Source organism: Barbatula barbatula (genome assembly GCF_947034865.1).
Source record: "Barbatula barbatula genome assembly, chromosome: 9".
Taxonomy (NCBI): Eukaryota; Metazoa; Chordata; class Actinopteri; order Cypriniformes; family Nemacheilidae; genus Barbatula; species Barbatula barbatula.
In genome coordinates this window covers 160,191-183,590 of record NC_136772.1, presented here as the reverse complement: position 1 = coordinate 183,590, position 23,400 = coordinate 160,191, and the positions used below count along the sequence as shown (strand labels likewise).

The 23,400-nt window shown below is 41.2% G+C and overlaps 2 protein-coding genes across 2 annotated transcripts; both read right to left on the bottom strand.

Annotated features, from left to right (window-relative positions):
• Positions 1 to 49: 49 nt before the first annotated feature.
• lcp1 (lymphocyte cytosolic protein 1 (L-plastin)) lies at positions 50 to 6,924 on the bottom strand. The gene is made up of 16 exons (XM_079464137.1): positions 6,851 to 6,924; positions 4,673 to 4,767; positions 4,433 to 4,596; positions 4,229 to 4,352; positions 4,007 to 4,139; positions 3,714 to 3,795; positions 3,344 to 3,509; positions 3,115 to 3,257; positions 2,927 to 3,022; positions 2,641 to 2,836; positions 2,251 to 2,329; positions 2,053 to 2,167; positions 1,749 to 1,882; positions 1,276 to 1,396; positions 1,074 to 1,198; positions 50 to 898 (listed from the first exon to the last, which is right to left on the bottom strand). Exons 2-16 carry the CDS (start codon positions 4,737 to 4,739, stop codon positions 766 to 768), a joined length of 1,878 nt encoding a protein of 625 aa, XP_079320263.1. The 5' UTR covers positions 4,740 to 4,767; positions 6,851 to 6,924; the 3' UTR covers positions 50 to 765.
• A 3,247-nt stretch (positions 6,925 to 10,171) lies between these two features.
• Positions 10,172 to 20,739, bottom strand: LOC306898561 (serine/threonine-protein kinase Nek5). The gene is made up of 18 exons (XM_079464138.1): positions 20,608 to 20,739; positions 20,407 to 20,504; positions 20,161 to 20,244; positions 18,451 to 18,521; positions 18,290 to 18,376; positions 16,083 to 16,137; positions 15,800 to 16,000; positions 15,409 to 15,487; positions 15,090 to 15,324; positions 14,769 to 14,847; positions 14,328 to 14,420; positions 14,172 to 14,252; positions 13,931 to 13,981; positions 13,641 to 13,715; positions 13,292 to 13,499; positions 13,124 to 13,216; positions 12,934 to 13,039; positions 10,172 to 11,553 (listed from the first exon to the last, which is right to left on the bottom strand). The coding sequence occupies exons 1-18, from the start codon at positions 20,723 to 20,725 to the stop codon at positions 11,418 to 11,420; spliced, it is 1,950 nt and encodes a 649-aa protein (XP_079320264.1). The 5' UTR covers positions 20,726 to 20,739; the 3' UTR covers positions 10,172 to 11,417.
• Between the last annotated feature and the right edge of the window lie 2,661 nt (positions 20,740 to 23,400).

Here is a 23,400-nt window from a genome sequence, read left to right as displayed (position 1 = left end):
GGAAAGAGATGATTCTTTAACTGAACAAAATTCTAAACAAAAAAAAGAATCCTCTTATAAGCACCTTTATTTTTAAGAGTGTCAAAAAGTCAAGTGGGAATGTTTTAATAGATATCAGTTTTCTCCATATTTTAGTTTCCCAGTACAAAAATCAAAACCATGAAAAAACGAATTGTGTTTGTGTTAAAAGAAATCTCTGTCAGTTAGGTAAAACACTCTTCTTTCATTTCTCCATCGGCTGATGATAAAACTGTGTGACACCTGAAGTGTGTACTGTAAAGACTCATAGAGACAGGGTTCATCTCATACTGTGATGTAGTCGGGAGGATTGAAATGAACTGTTGCTACAGGCATCATTGAGATGAATACATGAACAATCACTGGAATAATATGAAATGAAACATGACTTATATGGAAAATACAGTGGATTTATGATTGACAACAAGGTCATTATATCTTAACATTGGAATGTTTTTGGTGTTTAAGTAGAAAAACTACATTTTATTTAGCTTTATTTCTGCTTTAGCTTGTGTTATTTGTAGCCTGAGTGTCATGAACATACAGAAGAGCAAAACCAACTGAAGACATGAGGAATACTGTAACAGAGAGAGCAGAAAACACTTTAATATTCACTAAAGAAATCTTCATCATATGTTATACAAGCCTGGGGATTAGAAACACTTTAGATTCAGTTTTTCCATGTAATGCTGAATAACAGTTAAACAAACATGCATCATCATTATATTGGCAATGACATCATGATGTTTAGATTCGCCTCATCCCTCGAGCTATGAGACACGCAAACACCGTCATCACCATCTTAGGCTTCACCTCCACCAGATCTTCTGGAAGAGCGTACACACGTGCGCCGATCTTCCTCGCCATTGAGATGGCGTACCTACAGAAAGAATCACACACACACAGATGAATCAGAAAGAAAGAAATGTGTCTCTGTGTTTGACATTGTCTGGTTAAAATGTGTGTTTTTGGTTTTTATTCAAGGAGCGAGTTCAATGACGTGTTTCATGACTACAGTGTAAGAAAGTTGATCATCAGCTCTGTGTTCTTCATACTTGGCATTATTGAGTTTCTCATCGTCTGTTAAGTCTGATGTCTTGACCAGATCATAACGGATGGATCCGGGCTGGATGGCATCAATCAGGTCCAGTACGGGCATGCTGCTGCTTATAGATCCGTCCTACAATAGTGAAGAGTAAGTGAGGGAGTGAGTGAAGTGAAAGTGTGTCAGCAGCACGTCTGACGGCGTTTACTCACTTTAAATCCACTGATGGGGTTTTTTCCTGCTTGTGTGAGTGTGTCATTCACCCAGCTGACAATAATGTCATCATTCACCTTCTGTCCATCACCCAGATCTTCCAGAATATTCAGAGTATACCTGCAGACGAACATCACCTTCAGACCTTGAGTCAAGTGTACACTTATACAACTTTAGTTTAGTAGTCTTTACACTGCACTTGTGTTTCTATCCAAGAAATATACTTGAAAATGCACATAGTCACTGTGCTTAAAAAAGATCAGCTTGAGTTTTATTTAGTCTGAACTGTTCCATGCTGATGTCCATCATTTCTGAAACGTACATCAAAGACTGAAAGTATCACAAATAGCACACTTGAATTAATGTCTTTTTCCTGTGACACAGAGCTAAAAAAGAGTTGTATATCACTTCATTATATTTGTACATATTCACTCATCTTTGAGTGTTAAGCACATGAACGTTGTGTTCTTACCTCCTCATGAGCTGCCAGAGGAGGGCGAGGGTCAGGGTTCGATTGCCTTCATTCAGGTCCTGTCCGGCTATTCCCACCAGAGAGAATTTGGCTTCTTTCTTTCCCAACTCAACAGCGTAGTTACAGTTCTCCAGCTGCAATGACAACAGTAACATAGAAAAGATGACTTTCATTCTCCACCGCACAGCTATAAAAACGTAAATAAGTGTACTTTGTGTTTGTGTACAGAGGAGAATTCAAAGGAAACTGCTCATTATTGTGAGTGACGTTTTGATAGTCGGCTTTATGGAGCTTGCAGTCGTACCTTTTTCATGTTGCTGCCCAGTTTGGTATACGGTGGTTTATTAACTCTATCCCAGTCCACAGGAACTTTGATCTTCTCATAAAGCTGGAAGATGACCAGAGCATCTGCCAGATCCCTGAAACAAGAGTTTTAGGAGTAAAAATGACTTCAGATTGAAAGATGAATAACAAGGACACGTGATGAAATACATGCACTCACACATAGAGATGATTGACACGTGGGTTTACACCCAGTGAGTTCATCCAGTTTCTGAAGGTCCGTTCCTCTCTGGTCTCCCCTGAACAGAATCAGAAGCGCATGAACATCACAGCACACATGATGATCTGCACAGATGACTGTAAATCACAAACACTACACAACTGAAACACCGGCTGACTGAAGGGCGTCTGTGTCGTTCTTTATCCCCTTAACTTGTTATTTAAGGTGGATTATTCTTAATTTAATACACAACTAACACATCACAGATCAGATCAATTGTTCATGTTGAGATCTTTGGTATTTATCAAATCTAAAGGAGCAGTGTCGAACATGACATGAGATCTCATTGATGATGTTTGTCTCTAGTGAGAAAGTCACAGACTGACAGACCCTCGATAGAGCTCCAGTCGATGTCTTGGTTCTCTGGTTTCTTCAGAGCGGGATATTTGTTGAACAGATTGGCCACATAGGCCAGATTGAGTTTAGGATTTCCACGGACGACATCTGTGGCCGTGACGAACTGTCGACAGCCGAGTCGATCGGCCTGCTCCAACATACACTCGGCTCGCTTGACGTCATCTTTTTCCTGTAGAAAACATCACATACTCACAATCAACTATTTTCATATCAGAACGTGAACCTAAACTGGAAACAAGTGATTGAGAAAGATTCTCACTCGTATTCCTGACATGTCAATGGGAATGGCCGGGATTCCCTCCTCATCTCCTTTGGGTGCCACCTGATTCAGGATGTTGTAATATGCTCTGGAGTCCTGTATGATAGTCACATGACATGACATAAGTAGTGTATATTGTGTGTACCCGAGTGTGCTCTCTCTTCTCTGGTCATTCACGGTGTTTTCACCTTAATGTCTGAGCTGAAGTTGTTGATTTTGGGGCATCCGGCGTCCTCCAGGTGATAATTCACCCAACGCAGAAGAAGCTCCTCAGGAGAAAGTTTCATCAGATCCTCCAAACTCTCTCCGTCCCTGAGTAACGCAATCAGAGCTACACACAACACAACACAACGTGTGAGTCTACAAACACACAACTCAACTCAACAGAGCATATAGGACAGCACGTGTGTTTTGTACCTTCATTCCTGCTGATCTCGATGTCAGCGAACAGACCGATCTTGATGACCTGCCACAGGAGTCCCAGCACTAAATGCTGCCTGCCCTCTTTCAGGTCCTCTGCTCCAATATTCACCACATGACAGCCAATGGCAGAAGCTGAATTTAACGCCAAGTTCAGATTTTCCTGCACATGCATTAGGCAGATGCTTTTATGCAAAGCGACTTACACTGCATGATTCTATACATTTGTATTTGGGTCTGTGCAATCGCTGGGATCAAACCCATGACCCCTGAGCCACTGGAAAGCTAAACTTAACATATCATGTCCAATCACAATACTACGTCAATCCAACCAGCCAATCACAGAGCGGGAGAGTTTTGTGTGTACCTGGATGGTGAAAGGTGTGAGTTTCTTCTTATTGATGGTTCGCTCATCAATGGTATCAGGAACAGAGAGGTTGATCATTTTACTGCAGAAGAAGACGAAAAAAAACTCATTCTGATTGGTCAATGGCATTCTGAGCTCATAGCATCAGGTTCTTCAAGCTCTTTATTCACACGTGAATACACGTCGACCCTTATCTCTGACTAAAAATTAAAACACCTCTGCACTTCAGCTGACTCAGAGTTAAGAGAAAGATGTTTAAGATCAGTTTTGTGTGTAGCTGAAGCTGCAGGTACCAGAGAACAATCCCATCTCCCACCGCTGCGAACAGATCATCAGAGCTCGGGTCCATGGGAATGACATGCTGACAGTCCGCATCTTTCTCTAGAGCTTTATTGATCCAGTTCACGAAGGCCACCTTCTCCTCCTCTACACACACACACACACACACACACAGAGCATTAGAAGTGTCATCGCATATGATCAGTTGTTTGTGTGTGTTACTGTGTGTGTCACACCAGAATATGAGTGTTGGGTTCCAGATTGTTCCGATGTTCCAGCCACAGAATAGATGCCCTCCTTCTTATTAATTGCTTTCCGGAACGTCTTGGCGACCTCTGAACTCTTGAGCTCATGGACCACCTGACACAAACACACACACAAAACTTCAGGACACTGATCTAAAGCTTTTGAAAGGTGTGATAATGTGTGATTTGTCTTACTTTGGCAAACTCATCAAAGGTGATCTTTCCATCCTTATTCAGGTCCATGGTTGCGCTGAGCTCCTGTATGATCTCACGCACGCGGTAACCTGGAAGCGGCAGGTTTGCTGCCTTAAACAAGGCATTGAGCTCATCCGTGCTGATGTAACCGTTAGCGTCCACATCTGAAGAGAGATCAAACATCAGTCTGACGTCATCGTCACATACAGCGTGAGCAATCTCAGTGTGCGTCTGACTCACCAACTTTACTGAAAGCTTCTCTCAATTCCTCAATCTCCTCCGGTGAGATGTGTGATGTGGCCGCCATCTTACACGATCACAATATATATATTTACCTGTCACAACAACACATGTTCAATGTCATGTCACAGTCAAGGGGTTTCCACAAAACTCCCACAAACAAACAAACTCATGGCACAATGACAACAAACACACAATCATCAGAGACATCCTTTCCATCTAACCCTTCTGATGTACTTCACAATATCACATTATCAAGTTATACATTCAAATGTAAGGTGATTCAATTCAAATCAAGTCTTTCACTGTTGCAAAGCAGCTGTGCAGAAATGAGGAAACAATGATGATGTGCATGATATTACAAATATACACAATATATTCAGTTTTCTTCATGATGGAACGATATCTCATTTACATTTAGTCATTTAGCAGACGCTTTCACCTGATATAAAGAAAAGATTATTTCATCACTAATGCATTTAACTCCATAAATACAGTTTTAAGTACATTCAAGAAAGCTTAATATTGAGGTAAATATGTCATTCTTTATGTAAAAAACGGTTTCAACCCTTTCAAATTGTATTCAATAAAGAGAAAGATTTTTGTTTAATTAAAGGAAGATATAGAGAACTGTTGTCTATATTGTTTCATCTTAATCTGCACATTTGTAAATGCAACTGCTGTTATTGGTATTGTTGTATATGAGCTCATGTTTATGATTATCACTGCTGTTCTTAATCTCATTGCACATTTATCCCCCTGGATCACAAAACCAGTCTCAAGTAGCTCGGGAAATCTTTTTGTAAAAACCAAAATTATCAAATTTTCTTTTATGGCAAAATCATTAGGATATAAAGTAAAGATCATATTCCATGAAGATATTTTGTACAAAAACTAAGTACATAAAAACTTTATATTTGTGAGTGGACGGCCTGCTGCAGTGCTTCTGATGACCAACTTCAGGGGGAGTTTTCTCAATATTTAGATTTGTTTGCACCCTCAGATTTAAACGGTTTCATCTCAGACAGATATTGTCCTATCCTATTTCCAAAGAAATCATTCTATTGTACAGGGAAACACAATAAAGCGCTTTATTCAGCAAGTGCCTCAGTCATTCATTCATTCAAACTAGTTTTCCTCACTGTGCACGTGAAAATAAAAACATTGAGTCTAAATCTCTTGAAAAAACACCAAATGAATGTTTAAATGTAACCACGAACACATATAATTCATATATGTTTAATTCTATAGATAACATGATAAGACAGTAAATAAGTAAACGTGTACATATTTCATCTCAAAGTAGTTCTCATGCACATATCACATGCGTCAGAACGACACAGTTATGTTCATTTGCATTCATGACAGAGATCAGCAGTCTGATAACGCTGTCACATGTTTCATTCATTCCAAACATGTTAAAGGTTTGTTTCGTGCTTTTAAATGGCTGCTTACATGTACATCACATGCTGTAACCTTCCTCTTTCATCACAGCAGCACACATGTCAGTTTTCTGCTTTTAGTTTGGCAAGACACCAACAGGATGAAATAAATTGACATGTGGATGTTCATCACAGAGGTGTGAAACAACATTCAGAGATCATGATGATGATGATCTGCTACAGTTTCTTCTGGAAAGTTTTGATATGAGTTGCTGTGTAAGTTCAGGCGTTTGCAGCTCGAGCAACCGCAGCTTCCTGTTTCATCTAACCTTCACTTCTGCTAAACTGAAGGAGAAGCCAACGCTTTATTCAAACGCTCACAGCTTTTCTGCACAACAACATCATCATGAGTTTGATCAGACACACACGTGTCATGAATAAATGAAATATAAATGCACAAGAACATCAGAGAGCAGCTGCGTGTCATAAATCCATCACATCAACCTGCACAGCAAACACAAATCAATGAAGATTCCATCACCAAAGAAAAGGATCTTTCTTTATTTCTTCCTTTCTTCTTTCAGCTTCTTAGATTTAACTAGACGTTCACCCAAGATGTTTCATTATAAGATCTTCTACACGCTTTCCCCAAAACTTTAGATCACAGCAGCATTGCAACCATAAGACTGTAAATGAGCTCACAGCTCACAGCACTTTACACACACATCAGTCATTCACACACAAACAAACAGAGAGAGAGAGAGAGAGAGAGGTGATGTGGACGGCTGTCTCATACCTGTGGACGGGTGACTTCAGGCTGTCTGTCAGTGTCGAGAGGTTCTGCAGCGTCTGTCTATTCAAATGTGAGAGGAAGGAAGCGACCCACACAACATGTGAAACAGGAACACACAAAGGCCATGTCTTTATAAGGTAATCTGTTTTACCATCAGAAACATTTCACATTCTCACTGCACCTGACCACATTCACATTTCATGATTCTGAGGTTTAATCCCCTGAATTGATTGAGAACCTCAGACACACCATCAGGATTTGAGTAATAACAGACCATCATGTGAGAATCAACCATGTCATATCACCAATAACACACACAATAGATGAACCAGGAGGTTAACTAAATCATCATTAATCCACCGATAAACCTTTCTATTGTTTACTGCACTTTTTCTTTAATACATCCATGACGTGAGCAGGATCTGTATTTAATGACATACAGTGTTGTAACACATGAAGAACTTCTTATTATTACAGTGTTACTCAACTTTCGAACTTTCTCGCGATACTTTGATGTCTGCGCAGCGCAGCGCCGCATTAAGTCGAACACGAGCTCGGTGACGTCAGGGAGCAGGCTGCGTCTTGAGTTTGACAGGCGGTTGCTAGGACGGTTGCTAGGGACACCAGATTCACAGCGGCTCGTTTGGACAACAGTGAGTTTCAACTTATTTCTCTTCATGATCTCGCATGAAAGTCTGTGGAAATAAACCGATATCGTGAAATATTGATGACGCTGAATTCAAACATGAATTAAATGACCGATTTGTTTCTTAATGAAAGTGACGCTAATTCTAATAAGATAAAACACTTAATGATCTATATTGTAAAGTTTAATAAAATTTTTGTCTTTATATATGACTTTATAATCGCTAAAGCAGATCTGATATACTCTCTCTATCTGTTGTTGAGTGACGTGTTTTTTTATTAACAGATGATGAATAATAATCAGAAAGAATCAGCGCACGTGATGCTGTTGAGAAGACCACGACCTCCTCAAATGATAAGTCGCGCGCCTCGGAACACAGGTACGGTCAGATAAGTCGCGCGCCTCGGAACACTATTACTGATGGGATGGGAGCACCAATTCTGTTAAATATTTAAAAAATACTGTTTATATTTAAAAAGCACCATTTTAATGACTTAAAAAAGTCTGCTGCAGATAAAGTGTTTATTCTCTTTGTGGACATGTGTATAGGGATACTGTAGGACGGTGTGTTCCACTTAAAAAGAAAGAAAGAATGACAGACTATTAAGGCCAAAGTATTGACACAATCTTATTTCACCATTTGATTTAACTTTGAGGTACAGCGGGTCTAACTTCTTTAGTCAAGAGCAAGTCATGGTTTTGTATTTTGTTGTTTCATTAACATTGACGACAAAAACAGCAGCAGGTCTTTAGTCTATACACTGCATCTTAATTCTATAAGCAGTTTTATATCAAGCACATTGTCCTGGAGGGTCACGGCTCTACTCAGTTTAACTCCAGTCAGCTCCAAACTTCACCTGTAGAAGATCTTGATAAGCTGAAGGGCCTCCAGAGTCTGACACACCTGATTTAAAACTACCCTTCATTATCTTGAAGAAAACGACTGTCAGATGTGTTGTGAAAGGTCACCATGACATTGACCCTCCTGGATAGGGATTGGATGATGCTGATGATGTCATCTGTGTGTTTGCAGAAGAGCCTCGTGCGTGTCGTTTTGGCCCGACGTCACCGCCACCCATGACAGGGACCAGAATCACAAGAGGGTTCCCTTCTCACGCTCAGCGCACAGCGTCTAGAATCCCACATCTGTCCAGACCGCCCGCTCTCTTCTGCCTCAATGACTTCCTGCAGAGGAGCCAATCAGCACGCGGCTCCCTGGCGGAGCTCAGGAACGCTGTTCTGTCCACCTGCAACTACAAGAAGCTACTGGATCTATTCCTATCAGAGCTGCACAGAGGGGCTCAGCGTGAAGTAGCCAATCAGATCGTGAGCTGTGAGGGACTGACACACGTCAAGCGCAGGATCCCTCACACACACATCATCTGTGGTAACATATGCGCACGCATTCTCAAGATGTTCTCTGAGTGTTGATTCATTGTTTCATGTGAATCTGCGTCGCTCTTCTCAGAGTTAGCAGCCATGATTCAGCTGGAGGCACGAGCAAGGCATTGTGGGAACACAAGTGAAGTGTGTGAGCTGTGGGGGTCACCAGAGAGAGAGAGTGACACACACACACAAGCCCCTCGCTGGCACATCTCACACACACGTGAGACCGTCTCACCTCTCAATGTTTCCCTGGCAGCGATTAAGATAAACGTCTCATTCTCTGCTCGTCTGTTTATCACAGCACATCAACTTCTGAACTGTGTGACCAGTAAACACTTCCAGGGCTCTCGCCGCACGCGCTCACCGTTCCAGACCGGAGACGAGTGTGATGTCATCAGTGCGTCTGAGCTGGCTCTTCTCGACTGTCTCACGCGAGGAGGACTGAACCTGAGCTTCAAGGTGACACACGTCTGTGAGATGAAGAGCAGGCTTGTGTGTGTCTCACATCACATCTCCTCAAACAATGTTGTGTGAAGGTTGTACTGTGATTCATGAAGCTCTTCAACACAATCACACTTTTGTTCTGAGGAAATGAAACCTTTTATCCTCCAGTAAAAGAGGAAGAACGGCAGAAAGAAACTTCCTGTTTGACCACCATCTTCAGTTTGACTGTTTGTATATCCTGTCGGGGAACTAAACCTGAATACACATCAGCTCAGGTGGACTTGTGAGGTCCTTACGGGCAAAAGAGCTTATAAATCGGACAGAACAATATACTGTAAAAATCCAATAATACAAAAAGTTTTCTATGATCTTTAGGTTTTGGAGATAAAATATACAGTTGTACAGTATAAAAATCATCACCCCTATGGACTGTCCCCACAGAGATAATAAACCAGACACGTGTGTGTGTGTGTGTGTGTGTGCGCAGGCTCATTTTGTTTCTCATCTTCCTGATGTGACATCGCTGGCTCATCGTCTACAGTCTCTCAACGCCTCTTTTAATGACCTCACACATGTTCCTCATGAGGTACCCACCTTCATGACATCATTCATGACATAAAGGAACATGTGTGTGTGTGTTAGTGTTTGTGTTTGTGTTTGTGTCAGGTGTGTGACTGCACTCGACTGCAGGTGTTAAACTTGAGGGATAATCCAATAGAAGAGATTCCTCCTGAAATCAACAAACTTCACAAACTTCACACGCTCATCATTTCATTCTGTAAGATCACACATCTGCCCAAACAGTGAGTACACAACAACAACAACACACACTCACTAAACACCAAAATAAGTCAAGTTTTTTTATTTCACATTACTGCAATATAAACTTATTTTTTAATACTCGCTGGGGCAGGTGAAATGTACACGTGTGTGTGTGTGTAGGCTGTACTCTCTGGTGTGTTTGCAGTATGTGGATGTGTCGTATAATCTCATCAGATCTCTCAGTAATGACATCAGGAATCTCAGGTGAAGCTTTAAATCTACATGAAACATCTGTTATCACATGTGATGCAGTGTTTGTGTTTCATTAGATTGTGTTGTGTGTATGTTGTTGTTTGTGTTTATTCAGGTGTTTGAAGTATCTGAATGTTGAAGGGAATCAGTTAGCGGCTCTTCCTGCGGGTCTGCTCAGTGTGTCATCATCAGTGTGTGACGTGAGACTGACTGCGAACTACACACACCCGCTACTGTGGACGGAGAACAGCCGCAACACACCACAGAGTCTCTTACACACCGCTACACACACACTGGCACAAACACACACACCACAACAGTGGAACAGTCTGCCTGACGCAGCACAGCGTTCACTTCACAGGTAAACACACACACGCTTATGACAGGTCAGACTGTGTCACATGATTGACTGTGTGTTTGTTGTTTTCAGTGCGGACACATGTGACTGTTGTACAGGACTGATGTACGGTGCGGGTCTCAAACTGATCAAGTGTGTTCATCACATGTTTGGACTTCAGTTTGTACCCGTCATATTCTACTGCTGTTCACCTGCCTGTCACAGGACGCACAACACACAACATCATCATCATCACGACGTCTCGTCCACAAAACAACAACATACCAATGATAGATAAATACTGCGACAGCTTTAAACTGCCTGATGTGTTCATGAGCACAGAAACAAGAACCATCACATTCAGAAGAATCACGTTCTTTCTCTTCTTTAAAACAAGATAAAGAAACACTGTGCTGGATTATTCTGTGTTTGTGTTATAAATGTCAAATACTGTGTTTCTATGGAATACGTGATTCTGATTGGTCAGAATGGCTGATTGACACGGCTGGAATGTAGATTATTTGGACCTTATTTCTCCAGCAAGAACCTCAAAAAAATGTACTGTATGTCATTTCACTAGAATAGCTGCAATGTTTTCTGTGATTCATTAATAAATGTTTACATTGATCTAGTAAACAAGAGAGTGAATTATTGATGTTTGTCCACAATTCTTCATCACAGTCCAGGGCATGACACATCTTACACCCCTAACCCAACTCCAGTAACGTCATCCTCACATAACATCAGGTGTCGTTGGGTGTGTCTGATGCATTCTGGGAATCTCTGGAGTCCGTTCTGTGTTGCTGGTGTGTGGTGAGGAGGTTCCTCATGGAGTCTGACACCTGCTGTCTCAGCTCATCCTCTGAATCCTCAAAGTTCCTGCAGACATACACAGCTGTTACTCACAGAGAGACAGATAGTGTCATTATGCCTATAGCTCGTCTATATGGCTGTGAGGTTTGGGGTACACAGTGTCTGACTCTCAAGTGACATAAACACTCCATAGGATCCCTGCCCGCTGAATTCTGTAGAAGCAGAGTTCAGAGAACACCACCAATTAATGCACGCAGGGCTGAATTAGGCAGATACCGGCTGATAATATACATTAAAAACAGTCCCTCAAATTCTGGACACATCTTAACACTTTAAGTCCTCCTAAGACACTTTAAAGCCAAAGTCTGAGACCTAAAGCCGTCCCATCTGACACTTCAGACCGGCACAACAGAACAAATCCACATCAGAATAAAACCAAATGACCAAAGCAATCAGAAGTCATCTTTAGATCGTTGGGAAAAGGAAAGTAAGAAACCAAAGTAAACTGGAATGCTATCAGACCGTAAACAGAAAACACAATCTGTCAGATGATCTCTAGACTGTTGGAGATGTAAAACAGAGACGGATCCTCAGTCTGGCCGTAGAGAAAGACAGACACAGGCAAACATGGAGTCTGTGCTCACGGTGACACACTTTCTCCTTCATTGTGATGAAGATGATGAGACAGAAACACTTTCACAAAGGTGTTCATGAACAGAGCGGATGCAGATGTTACACACATCACATTCATCTCAATGCTCATTTACATTCTACTCACATATACTTTATTTTATATGTCATGCCTTACTCAGCACTTTGCTCTAATGTTTGTCTTTTGTTATGTGTTCAATGCTTTAGCAATATTGTAAGCAAGCAGTCATGCCAATAAAGAAACTTAAAACTGAATTGACAGACAGATAACATAATGCTACAAAAAACATGTTTATATTCTTTATAATATTTTTGTTGAGAAAAACATGGGAAATAAATGGTGAGAGTTAGTCTGTTATCAGGGTCTTCACACATGTTTTAAAGGGTCAGCTGTGGACTGGTGCTTAGAGAGTTGGGCTTTGGATAAAAGCGTCTGCCGAATGAATAAATGTAAAGGTTTGTAATCGATCAAGTTTAGTGAAGCGCTGTGTATTTTCATGCGAGTTTTGATCGAAGTCATTTCAAGATTAGAAGCTCTGTTTAGAAGCAGACAACACTATTCTCACATCTGAACTTAAGTTTGGTGATTTGGACTCGTGCATTCATCCATGATTTAGCTAAAGACGAATAGTAGGCCTATTCTTTAGTTTTCGATTTACTAACAAACTAAAATAACTTATGGATCAATCCGGGATGCGTTTGCGTTCACACAGAAGGCACTCTGGGTGAGTTTTCTGGGATTAGGGGTCTGTGTGAATGGGGTAAGAGAGAGAGAGAGAGAGAGAGAGCACTTACGTGTCCTCATCATCTGATCGAGGCTCCAGACGATCTTCATCTAAGTCCACATCAGACTCATCTTCATTATGCCTCTGTTCCTCATCTGACATCATCATCAGCGTCCCTGAACACACACAGAATACTGTCAGATCTACACATGTGTGTGTGTGTGTGTGTGTGTGTGTGCACGTGTGTGTGTGTGTGTTACCCTCTGTGCTGGAGCAGATGAGTTGTTCGTGGTCGAGAGAGTGAAGCAGTGTTTCAGGAGAATCAGTCCTCCAGTGTTTTCTCTCCTCATCTCCTGAACACAACAGTGATCTGTTTATTTTCAGCTCTTTGACTCCTGAAATAAAGATCTTAAGTGTGTGTGTCTCACCTGTCTGAGTGTCACTCATGCTGGTGCTCTGTGACATCACCTCCATTCGCTCAAGAGCGCTCAATAACGTCTCAGGAGCATCTCGACACCACTCGGCTCTCTTCATCAGTTTCTCTCTCTCCTGTAGATCTGCTTTGACCTTTGACCCGTCTGAATCTTCCGTGTAAATATTCTCCTGGTTTGTTAATGTTTTATTCAGTGGATCCTCCTGTTTCACGCACACACAAACACACACACAATGTAATGTCTATAGAGGGTTTTGTGCACTGAGGAGTATTTTACAAAACACTTTTACATTTACAGTTAATATTAATATGAGCTTTAAACACAATTACTCGTCCGCACTCACGTCTCGTTCAGGTCTCCTCTGTGTCTCCTGTCGTATCTCTTCATCTGTTAGTTTGATTTCAAACGTGACTCCTTTCTGAAACACACAAGAGTGAAAACATTCAAACATCACGGACGCACACACACACGCACACACACACACACACGGATGCACACACACACACACACACACACACACGCACGGATGCACACACACACACACACACACACACACACACACGCACAAGCACGCACGCATACAACCACCCACCCACCCACGCACACGTTATGTTTAAGTTTGTGTGTTTATACCTGTTGTTTGTTTCTGTGAAGCTTCTGTTGTGCTGCTGTCGTGCTCTCCTCCTGAAAACATCCATCAGTTCAAACAGACCAATCACACTTACAGAGATCTCACATTGAGACTTTCATCATCATCATCATCATCATCATCATGTTTTTAAACACAGCAGCAATGTTTGTTTTGTTATTCAGACATCATCCAATCATAGCACACACACATTGTGGACGATATGATTGAATGAGAGATTCATACCTCAGTGTCCGCTCTGTTGCGCAGCTCTCTGACCTCATCCTGATACTGCTCTCTGATTCGCTGTAACTGTCTCAGATACTCCTGTGACAAACACATACACACATCTTCATCAACCCTTTATCGTCCTCATGAGCTCATCAGTATGACATCACTCACGTCTTCACCCTGTTCTTTACTCTTCTGAGGTGATTTCTTCTGGTGATGTTTGTCTGTGTTCCTCTCAGCATCTGCTGTGGACGGCCGGAGACCCTGAACACAAGACAAAATCAACCAAACTGATTCAATGATTCATGACTGTTTCACCAAACTGAACATATAACAAACACTTCATTTGAGCTGAAACAATCTCTTTTTATATACTTGAGAGAAGACTCTGCATAATGAATATTTCATTTATTTTTATGATTCTGTTCTCTAATAAATATTAAAGTGATAATATGGAAATGAATCAGAACCTTAGTTGAGTTTGTCTGTTTGAATAAACACACAATCATTACATTTGTATATTGTTTACACAATGAATGAGATGGTTATTATATTGATGTTCTTTATGTGTCCAGTGATATAATGAAATGATCTAGTGTTTTTCTCTCTCACCAGCTGTTTCTGAGCTCTGACTTTATACTGATGAGCTTCTCGTCTCCTCTGCAGGAATTCATCTCTCGCCACTGCAACACTAACAACACATCACAACACATCACAACACATCACATCACATCACATCACATCACATCACAACACATCACATCACATCACATCACATCACATCACAACACAACACATCACAACACAACACATCACATCACATCACATCACATCACATCACATCATTCACATCTGCAACAGAGGCGTGTCACGTGAATCTTGTCATGATTTACTCATGCATGAGATGTGAAAGTGATGATGTGGATTCCTCACAGCTGATAGGGCTGAAGAGCGCCGCCTCTGTTGCTATAGCGATCAGCAGCATCATGATGATGGAGGTGATGCGGAGCCTGTAGGAGATTCAGGTGAGCGTGATGATGCTCGTAGGGTTCGAGCGGACCGACATGAACATGTGGTTTTTCATCCACGGCTGTTGGGCGTCTCTGATCAGATTTATTGACCGGCGGCTTCACCACACGATTCCCTACAGCTTCACAGACACCGAGATCTGAAAGAGAAAATCAAACCTCAGATACATTTAAACACACACACACGCACGCACGCACACACACACACACACACAAACACACACCTCTGTAATTTGTGGCCTTAGGTGGAGCAGCTGGTGTGTGATTGTGTAGAACAGTGTGACTGAACTCCTCCTCCAACAACTGAGAAAAGAAAAAGATTCTGTAACATCTTCATAACATCCACTTCAAATCCTGTGTGTGTGTGTTTGCTGGTGTTATTAAAGTGGGTGTGATTATGAAGCAATATGACTCAAAACCTCACTCATGTCTCTGTGGAACGTTTATTATGATGACTGACACAAAGCGTTTCTGATTGAAATCTTCTTTGATTAAATATCACCAAATGACTGAAAACAACAGGGAACGATACACAGAATGTACACACACATGTGTCAGTGTATGTTGTTCCTGTCCTGACCTGTATGTGGTGATGACATCATAGCTGTGGTGTACCTGTGGGTGCAGGTGTTTGCTGATGTGCACGTGCAGCAGCGGTAGTTTGAGGATGGAGTTGACTGAGGGTCGATCACGAGGACAAACTTTAAACAGCTGTTTCAACAGAAGTCTCAGATCAGTGCTGTAGTGTTCAGACACCGGACTGTAGCGCCCCCTACAGATCCTCAACACCAACTGCCTTAAATTACTGCCTTCAAACTGAAACACACACATACATACATACATACAGGTACATACAAAGATAAACAAGGTCCGACTCTGTGTGTGTGTGTGTACTCACTGGATGTCTGAGTGTACAGAGTTCATACAGTACACACCCCAGAGACCAGATGTCCCTACAGACGAAACAAACAACTGATGTCATTACAGACGACACAAACAACTGATGTCATTACAGACGACACAAACAACTGATGTCATTACAGACGACACAAACAACTGATGTCAGCACAGACGACACAAACAACTGATGTCATTACAGACGACACAAACAACTGATGTCATTACAGACGACACAAACAACTGATGTCATTACAGACGACACAAACAACTGATGTCAGCACAGACGACACAAACAACTGATGTCATTACAGACGACACAAACAACTGATGTCATTACAGACGACACAAACAACTGATGTCAGCACAGACGACACAAACAACTGATGTCAGCACAGACGACACAAACAACTGATGTCATTACAGACGACACAAACAACTGATGTCATTACAGACGACACAAACAACTGATGTCAGCACAGACGATACAAACAACTGATGTCAGCACAGACGACACAAACAACTGATGTCAGCACAGACGACACAAACAACTGATGTCAGCACAGACGACACAAACAACTGATGTCAGCACAGACGACACAAACAACTGATGTCATTACAGACGACACAAACAACTGATGTCATTACAGACGACACAAACAACTGATGTCAGCACAGACGACACAAACAACTGATGTCGGCACAGATGACACAAACAACTGATGTCAGCACAGACGACACAAACAACTGATGTCATTACAGACGACACAAACAACTGATGTCAGCACAGACGACACAAACAACTGATGTCAGCACAGACGACACAAACAACTGATGTCATTACAGACGACACAAACAACTGATGTCATTACAGACGACACAAACAACTGATGTCATTACAGACGACACAAACAACTGATGTCAGCACAGACGACACAAACAACTGATGTCAGCACAGACGACACAAACAACTGATGTCAGCACAGACGACACAAACAACTGATGTCATTACAGACGACACAAACAACTGATGTCAGCACAGACGACACAAACAACTGATGTCATGACAGACGACACAAACAACTGATGTCATTACAGACGACACAAACAACTGATGTCATTACAGACGACACAAACAACTGATGTCAGCACAGACGACACAAACAACTGATGTCAGCACAGACGACACAAACAACTGATGTCAGCACAGACGACACAAACAACTGATGTCATTACAGACGACACAAACAACTGATGTCAGCACAGACGACACAAACAACTGATGTCATTACAGACGACACAAACAACTGATGTCAGCACAGACGACACAAACAACTGATGTCAGCACAGACGACACAGACAACTGATGTCAGCACAGACGACACAAACAACTGATGTCATTACAGACGACACAAACAACTGATGTCATTACAGACGACACAAACAACTGATGTCAGCACAGACGACACAAACAACTGATGTCATTACAGACGACACAAACAACTGATGTCAGCACAGACGACACAAACAACTGATGTCAGCACAGACGACACAGACAACTGATGTCAGCACAGACGACACAAACAACTGATGTCATTACAGACGACACAAACAACTGATGTCAGCACAGACAAACACCTTGAAATCATTCAGACGGATCTTAAACTCGTGACCTCATGACCCCCGGATGATACACATCACACAACAGGCATTTTAAACATCAAAATACCGCTCTTTCTTGCTGTATTTAACATTTATTGATTCATTATTTTGTATGTAATCTTTACTGTATACTTATATTTATTAATTCAGTGAAGCAACTTTTATTTAATGTTATTAATGTCGTGTGGCGTCACTAAACTCCTCCCTCTTGCAGTGAGTTGTGGGTAATATCAGGTGTCCATGGATTCACACCCATTTTCACGCGCTCATGCACACACACGCATGTTCATAAACACGCACCTACACACACACACACGTACGCACGTGCACGCATGCACACACACGCATGCACACGCACGTACACACACGCACGCACACACACACACGCACGTACACGCACACACACACGCACACACACGCACGTACACGCACACACACGCACACACACACACACACGCACACACACGCACACACACACACACACACACACACGCACACACACGCACACACACGCACACACACACACACAGATGGCTGGAGACGCACGTTTTGTTGTTGTAGGGGCGGTTTTCACAGATCTCTGGAGACAGGTAATATGGCGTCCCAACACAAGTTCTCGCCAAATCCATCGTGCTGTCAGATACAGGCAGAGAAAGATAAGAGCAGAAATAACACAAAACACACAAACAAACACAAAGTAAACACACCTGTTCAATGTTCTTGCTATACCAAAATCTCCCAGTTTGACTTTCTGTCCTCCGTCAGTCAGAAAGATGTTCTACAACACAAAACACAATTACTACAACGATTGCAAGTCTACACACTCTAAATACTGCTTGTACATCACACAATCATTCAGCACTTGTGTCCAGTCATCTGACCGAAGCTCTTGATAGATCAGAGGATGATCTGAATGTCTTAAAAGCAACCTGTGTGTGTGTGTGTGTGTTCTACTCTACTGGTACTCAACACTGAAAGTGAACCTTGTCAACTACTGACCAACAATGTAAGAGCCTCAAAAGAACTCTAAATGTCCAGCACTGGATGGACATGAAACTACAGGGAAAATCAGCTGATCATTCAGTATCTCATTCTGCCTTGACCAATTCTACAATTTCACAGGATATTCAAGAACGACTACAAATTTGTCAGCGTGGTATCGCCTTTGCCTGTTTCACCAAAATCAAGAGGAAAATGAAACAGTTGCTCACATCTTCAACAGATGCTGGTGTGTCCCGACACGATCACCTGCTTGATTTGACCGTAAAGGATTCAGACACCATACAGTCAGATTGACCGACATACTGCTGTCACCGGCGACAGTGTTAATGACGTTGACACAGATGAGGTGGAAGAGTTGTCCAGTGATGGCCACTTTGACACTGATGATGAAGATGATGGGGCTTTGGTGAGTCAACCGCCTAGTTTTGCTAGTAATAGCCACAGCCCTACACTGATAAAATATATTTTGTGGTGAAGTAAATAACTTTACTACAGAAAAAAGCTAATTTAACCCTTATGTTATGTTGGGGATGTTTTCGTCCACTATGTGTTGCTGTTGAGTCTTAATTTGGCCACAACTTTCTCTGTCTCACAGCAAATGGAATGATTTTTGGTGACAAATCTTATTTTGACACATATTTTGGGAAAATACTCAACAATACACTGTGAGCAAATTCCCAACCCTTTCGTTATGATGGGGATGAAAACATCCACTCAATTAAACTTCTGTAAAAATCTGATTCATATTTGGTTTCAAATTCTTTTGCATAAATCTGTTAATCAACCTCAGTCCTGATCAAAACTGCTAAATATCTAAGGAAAAATCCTGGATTTTTACTCTTTTATTGCCAATGATTTTTTTCAAAAACTGAACAAAAACACACACAAAATGACTTTTTTCAATATAAAAAGTGATTGTGGACCTTTTATAACAGTCTTGGACATGTGAAAGATTAGTAACAACATTGGCTTTTATGCATTGTTAGTTTTCGTGCAGCATCAGATTAATTTTTTTTCTCCCAATCATGTATCATGTATATGTTTGTTTGAAGAATGTATGAAATGTTCAATCTCAAATGTAATGTCAATCCACTGGGAATATCCTGTATCTTCTTTTTGTTATATTGATATTGATTTGATCTTAAAAAAATAGTTTTCCTGGTATTTTGGCAAAGACGTGTTATCTGAAACCTTATTCTCTATTGGGTTCCATCGTAACTATTAGTTTGTGTAGTGGTACACTTAGTGTGTTCTTTGCTTTCCAACTTCATTTTGAAGAAAACATTTCTCGTTCTCTTTTAAAGATCGGATAGTGGGGCCCCACACACACCTTCGCCTTGAGCCCCCAATCTGCTAAATCCTCCACTGAGTGTTTGTGTGTGTGTGTGTGTGTGTGTGTGTGTGTGTGTGTGTACCTGTGATTTGATGTCTCTGTGAAGGATTTTCCTGTCATGAATGTGTTTCAGACCCAGACAGATCTGTACAAACCACTGTATTATCTGCACAACACACAATGACACACATGTTAGGACCAGGACACTCATGTAAAATAGATTTTAAAGTCTATATTCTTGGTTAAATAAAGGACAAATCAATAAAAGAATGTGTCAGTACAACTACACAACAGTGTCAATACAGAAACACAACTGTGTGTGTGTCACCTGCTGCTCTGTGAACACTCTGCCGCTCTGCATGTGAATTCTGTTCATGAGATCTCCAGCATCACAATATTCCATCAGTATATAGAGATTATTCCTGTCTACACACACACACACACACACACACTGTGTGTTACAGGTCATCTACAGTGTGTGTCTTTCTCATATACTGTACTATAAACACATGAAATGTAAAGTACTAACCGTAAAATGATTTATAAAACGCAACAATGTTTGGATGCTTCATTTTAGACAGAAGAGAGACTTCCTTCCTGGATGCGTCCCTATCCCGCACTGACATCTGACAGACACACACGCACATACACACACACACACACGCACGCACGCACGCACGCACACACACAAACACGCACACACACACACACACGCACACGCACGCACAGACACACACACACGCACGCACAGACACACACACGCACGCACACACACGCACGCACACACGCACGCACGCACACACACGCACGCACACACACACACACACACACACACGCACACACGCACGCACACGCACACACAAACACGCACGCACACGCACGCACACGCACACACACAGACGGATCTCAGTCGGTCGTGAAACACACATCATCATTGAGTTTTTGTAATTGTGTGGTTCGACTGAGAAGAGAAAGTCTCACACCTGTCTCAAGTTGATCTCTTTGATGACGTAACGCGGGATCGCGGGATCTGAGTCTTTAGGTCTGACCAGCAGCGCGCGACCAAACGCGCCGCGTCCGATCTGTCCGATCAGTTCATAATCATCCATGACTATCAGACCGATCATTCACCGGAACTCTACTGCCTGTCACCATAGCAACACGTCAACACCTCTTTATACAATAAAGAATCAAGTATATATATATATATATATATATATATATATATATATATATATATATATATATATTTAAAGGACTCTAATGTACCAGAGTAAGAACATCTCTTGACAATAACCATAAAGAACAATTATAAGAAAATAAAATGTTTGTCTCAGTTTATTTTATTCTGTACAGCAGCTCCAGCAGGTGGCAGCAAACGACAATTCATAGAGAAACTGTTCACTCGGTATTTTATTATATTATTTTTATTACATTTTTGATTTGGATCTCTGAATGCAGTTCAATTTAACAGATTAATAAAGCAAATCATATTCTGTGTGACAGTAACAAATGCTGATACCATAACATTTACAGTGTATAGTATGAGACTGAAGGATTCCTGTTGTATTTCATTAAAAATTATTAAAATATTATTATATTATATACATTATATATATAGAGAGAGAGAGAGAGAGATGTTGATTTAATCTGAGACACAGAGCCCTGAAGATAAAAGCATCCATTATAAACTCCTGCAGCCGAAGGAACATTCAGAGAGAAATCAAGATCCACTGCCGGCTGTTTAAGACACATGAGGTGAACGAAAGGTTAATGTAGCAGACAAACGAGCCAATAAAAACAGAATTGAGATGAATGACATCATCTATCAGCTGAGATGTGAGCGAGCTTCATAAAGATGACAACTCTTACTGTTCCTTCAGCTGGAGAGATAAACTCCATTCAACTGATTCATGGAGAACTGCTGGATAAAGTGAGCATACATTTACTGTAATGACACACATTATATGCTTTTCTTCTAGTAAGAATATATATTCAGTTGTACTAACAGTTTTTCTGCATTAGTTCTGTCCATAAGTGTAGGATATTAAATGAGGTGCATATCACAGTGTGTGGAGATGAAGAGAGCTGAGAGGAGCGGCCGTCATGTTCTTCACACCGCTGACTGCTGATGGATAGATCAAGTGTACAGAAAGAGGTCGTCTAATTACTTCAGGATTTGTATTCTTTTTGACCATCAGGACAAATGTTTTTGTTCATAACTGATCAGTATGTAATGTGTATGATGAAAGATTCAAGACAGCACGACTCTTTCTAAAAGGGACCTGAAATCTCATGTCAGTCTCTGCAAAATAAATGTCTCTCCTGTTTAAATGTGTTCATAAAGACGAGCGACGCCACAGAGCTTCTTAAGACCAAAGCACACAGCTCTTCTCTGTCCTATGAGAGTCGGCTCAATGAACACTTGAATGTCTTACAGGACCTCTGAGAGAGCTGAAGGTCAACAGTTAACAATAGAACCAGATACATGTGCAACAGAAACTCACAGACATTCAGTCCAATAGCTAATAAATTAACCACACAATCTCTAACATCCTCTCATCATGACACGTCTGTATATCCATAACACATCAAAATACTGATGTTTTACCCATAATGTCACTGAAATACTGTGGATTTTAAGTTATTGCGTTCGTACATGTTGTTCATGAACTGGGATTTGTTTGTACACATTTCACACATACACACACACACACGCTACAGTATAAGTGACTGAGACCCATTGTTTTAATGGGAATTAATTTGTATAAATCTTTTATATTCTGCATCTGTACACACACACAACTTCATTCACACATCCTTACACTTTAATATGAAACAAGACAGTAAGTGAAGAAAGTCATTTTAAAACAAGTTTAATTGTGTTTAGTTAAATGTTATATTTTAAGCAATTGACATTTATTTTTCATAAGATAAAAGCACATGACGCTGGATGAGATGGAGGTGAATGAATGTGTTGTGTACCTGATCAGTGCTGTCAAGCGACGATCTCCTCAGCTCCTGATGGACATCAGAAACCCACAGAACTCATTCAGTGATTCATAGTGATTTAATAAAGACATCCTCCAATCTGTGCTTCATATGAGGGATGTGCTTGAGTTAAAGACGTCCTCATGGGAACAGCAGTGTTGTTTTAAGAGCAGCTGTATTTCTGGTCTTTGACGTGACCTACAAACGTTAGAGTCCCACGAGACTACACAGCATTTCTGACCCTTTATATCTCATGCTCATATACATTATGCTCATTTTTTATATTGCAGATTGTCTTTGTTTCACTCAAAATGCATTTTTATGAAACAGA